This window comes from Lolium perenne, chromosome 4 (genome assembly GCF_019359855.2).
Source record: "Lolium perenne isolate Kyuss_39 chromosome 4, Kyuss_2.0, whole genome shotgun sequence".
NCBI lineage: Eukaryota > Viridiplantae > Streptophyta > Magnoliopsida > Poales > Poaceae > Lolium > Lolium perenne.
The window spans coordinates 234,358,650-234,362,397 of NC_067247.2; the positions used below are offsets into that span (position 1 = coordinate 234,358,650).

The 3,748-nt window shown below is 53.0% G+C and overlaps 1 protein-coding gene across 1 annotated transcript; it reads right to left on the bottom strand.

The window, feature by feature from the left end:
* Positions 1–889: 889 nt before the first annotated feature.
* LOC127332573 (peroxidase 2) lies at positions 890–3,309 on the bottom strand. Its single transcript, XM_051358887.1, has 4 exons — positions 3,043–3,309; positions 2,734–2,925; positions 2,446–2,611; positions 890–1,449 (listed from the first exon to the last, which is right to left on the bottom strand). The coding sequence occupies exons 1-4, from the start codon at positions 3,271–3,273 to the stop codon at positions 1,064–1,066; spliced, it is 975 nt and encodes a 324-aa protein (XP_051214847.1). The 5' UTR covers positions 3,274–3,309; the 3' UTR covers positions 890–1,063.
* Between the last annotated feature and the right edge of the window lie 439 nt (positions 3,310–3,748).

Sequence of the window (3,748 nt, forward strand, 5' to 3'; positions counted from 1 at the left end):
TCGCCAGGAGGAATAACCTTCGACACCGGAATTTTTTCTACAGCCGTCCTTGTGGGAGGCGTCGACTTGGCAGGAGAAGGATTCGGCTCCTTAGCTGATGGAAGGAGAGGACCGCGCCGCCAGGTTCCGGGTTTGCCCCGCCGCCCCCATCACTGCCCGCCCGATGAGGCCGCGGCGAGGAAGAGGAGAGGCCAAGCCACCAGATCATGGGCACGCCGCCGCCATCACCGCCCGCCCGGCGAGAGGCCGCGCCGCCAACATCCTCCACGGGCCGGGGCCATCCCCCCCCCCCCCCCCCCCCGTGCGGAGGCTAGCCTCCATCCGCCGCACTGGGGGATCACGCGAGGATCCCCGCCACCCCCATCACCGGCCGCGAGGCTTCGCCGACGATGGCCTCCGAGGACGATGAGGAGGGAGGGAGGGGGAGGGGAAGACGGCGGCGGCGGCTAGGGTTTCCGCCCCAAGTCGCCCTGGGGGGGGGGGGGGGGGACGAGGAGGGATAGGAAGGGACGTAGTAGTACGTCCGCGGTCGTCCGGCTCGCCCCAAAAGCCTCCCAGATTTGGGCTGGCTTTGGGTCTTGCCGGACACCGCAGTCGTCCGTTTTTAGTTTTGGTCTGCCTGTTGGGAGCTGGTTTTACCCAAACGGACAAAGGTGGACAGTTTGGGTCAGGTTTGGTCTCCCGTTGGAAATGGCCTTAGGATCCTTTCCAAGTTAATTGTCACACTTTCATTTTTTTCCTACAAAAAGGGTATCATCTGCCTCACTAGACCACCAGGAATGAAATCAGAGCACATGCCCCTAATGAGGTCAGTGTCCATCAACAACGACCATCCTCTGCAGCAAAAGAGTGGCCTATTTTGAATTTGAAGTTTAATTGTACACAAATGTTTGAAATAAACCAATGCCACCATCTTAACATGGATTATGGATGTATAATATAACAAGACGGGGACACAAGGACAGGAAATAAATAGGCAGTGTACATAAATATGCAGTTTCGTTGCCTGCAGTCCGGAAATCGCACGCCTTGTTCGTTTCATGATGCCCCCATCCATCCATCATTAATTCACCGCCCGGCAGTTGACCCTGATCTCCCCGGACGACCCCGTCAGCAGGCCGATATTGCTCAGTTTCACCATCGCCGCAGCGAAGTCGCTGCCAAACTGATCGTTATTGGAGGCGTAGGTCCTGACCAGATCGTCCGTGGAGCCGCCGTCGTACAGCGCCTGGTCGGAATGGAGCAGACCGTGGCGGGAGAGGAGGCCGGAGAAGTAGCCGTTATCGAAGGTGTTGGGAGAGGACGCGTCGAGCGCCGCGAGGTTGCCGTCGCCGCCGGCCTGTGGGCAGCCGCCTCGCAGGGACGCCGCGAATGCCCCGTCAATGTCGGTGTCGGTGTAGATCCGGTTCCGGTAGTTCTGGCACTGCGCCCGGCCGATGGTATGGGCCCCTGCAGCAATGTGAATTCGCGTGGTGATGGATCAATCGAGGTATATATGGTAACAATAGAGAGCTGTCTACGGTGATCGATCGATCGAGGTAGTAAACTGGAGATATATGGATACGATGCTCTTGGCCTCTGGCATCACCCTATCTTGTTACATATGTACCACATTTGTTTTAAAATAAGTGCCATAACTTTGTCTAAAAGGAACATATTTAGACGCATTTCAGTGGATAGATACATCCATATCTACATAGTTGGGATATTTATTTTAGCATGGATCTGTGTGGACCGTGTGTGTATACTTGCATGGTGATTTTCTGGAATTTGCTAACTCTCAGCTAGATTCGTACTCAGTCAAATTTTACACCATTTAATTTGCTTTGTGATTTGTGCTAGTTTCAACTTGAGTTGCAACCCCTTTTCTTCTTTTGAGTTTGGAACATTGCATGGTGCATGAATGAATTATGAGGTAGTTGGACGGCATACTCTGACTACTCGAGTCATCGGGTACTTGTTTGCTTCCGTTCTTCAAGGAAAAAGGTGCTTGATGGCTCGTGCAAGCCTTGTCTAGTTGCGAAAAGGAAAGATGGTGACAAGCGCAGGGACGCCAGCCATCGATCACCATGTTTTTTTCAGGGCATGCAGCCAAGGCAATGCGTCATGTCTCTAACGTGTCCTTGCTTGTATATGATCAGTGTTCAGTGACGGATGAGATCTACTCGGTCGATCGATCATCTAGAGGTAGACCGTAGACGTTGCCTAGAACTTTTGAGAAAAAGGAGTCATAATAATGGAACTACGAAGCCTACACGTATTAATGTGCATCTATAGCGTACTAGGCAGCTAGCCATGCACACGCACTTGGTTTGGTTTGCATGTCAAGGCATGCATCAACATCTCAACCGGCCAGTGTTATGTAATTATACTATGTAGATCAAATTGATAAAACCTAGAGATCGATCGAGGTAGTAAACTAGCTTTGGGTAGAGGTGTGCATACCAGATAGAGCAACCATGTCCGTGGTGCTTAGTCCTTTTTTGGAGAAAGCAGTGAGGAGATCATTGAGGTTGGAGTTGGGGCCTGGGAGGTCACTGCTGGCAAGTGACGCGCTTGCTGTGGTGGCGTCCCTCCTTCCAAGTTGAACCGCCCATGATGGCCCCCCTAGCTGCACAAAAAGTCGAGCCGGTAACGTCCTGCTTGTCGCATACATGTTCCGCGCCGACGGAACCATCACTGTAGCTAGCTAGTGCAAGAACCGCGACAGAGAGTGCTGTAAATTTAGCTTACACGGACGACGGAGTCGCGGGCGGCGACGGCGAGGATGTCGGCGCAGGAGACGGTCCGCGGGCACATGAACTCCAGCAGCATCTTGATCTTGTCGATCACCTCCAGACCGCGCAGCGACCCGGCGTTCGGCCCGGCCCCCTTCTCGCCGGTGAAACCGGCCGTGTCATCCAGTAGAACGGACGCGTCGCACCCCTGTTGTGCATAGACACACATACCTCCACCATCAACAGAGATCTAGCGTTTCACGCGAGAGATGAATGCTCGAAAAAACGGTAACGATCGAGGAAGAGATGTTGGCCATGGACTTGCTTGCACAAAGCAGTCGTGGAAGTGGAGCCGGAGAAGAGAAGCGCCCATGCGGTGGTCCAGCAGCACCGCCGTTGTCACGACAGTCCTGATGGTGAGAAGCGTGGCGGGGCAAGAAGACCCGTAGTAGTTCTCTGATAGCTGTGCGTTCGCTACCGCCACGGACGTCGCTGCTGCGAGGAGCAAGAGCAAACCAGGCAGAGCAGAGCTGTCCTTGGGAGTAGCAGGAGCCATGGGAGATCCTAGTATCTGGAGGCCTCACCTTTTGGGTTTGGGGATAGCCCTCTCCACTGCAGTTCCAAAGGCATATTTATACTCCCAGGCAGTAGCATTAATGTCTGCTGCAGCTAGCAATCACCTCTGTGATAATTAGAACTACAAAATTTGAATTTGTAGCAACCGTTGGACGAATATAAATTCTAACATGCTAGTGACTGGGAAATATATGTCATCAGGGGTAAAGAACATTTTGATCAAATCGGTCTTACAGTCTGTGTCTACGTATGCCATGGGGGTGTTCAAATTTCCTGCTGGATTAATTGAAGATCTGGAGCGCATTATTCGCGACTTGTGGTGGGGTGATGAGGTTAATAAGAGGAAAATGCATTGACTGGCCTGGGATAAAGTGACTAGGCCAAAAGGGTATGGAGGCATTGGCTTTCAAGATCTCCATGTGTTTACCAGGACTGCTGGCTCGACAGGCTTGGCG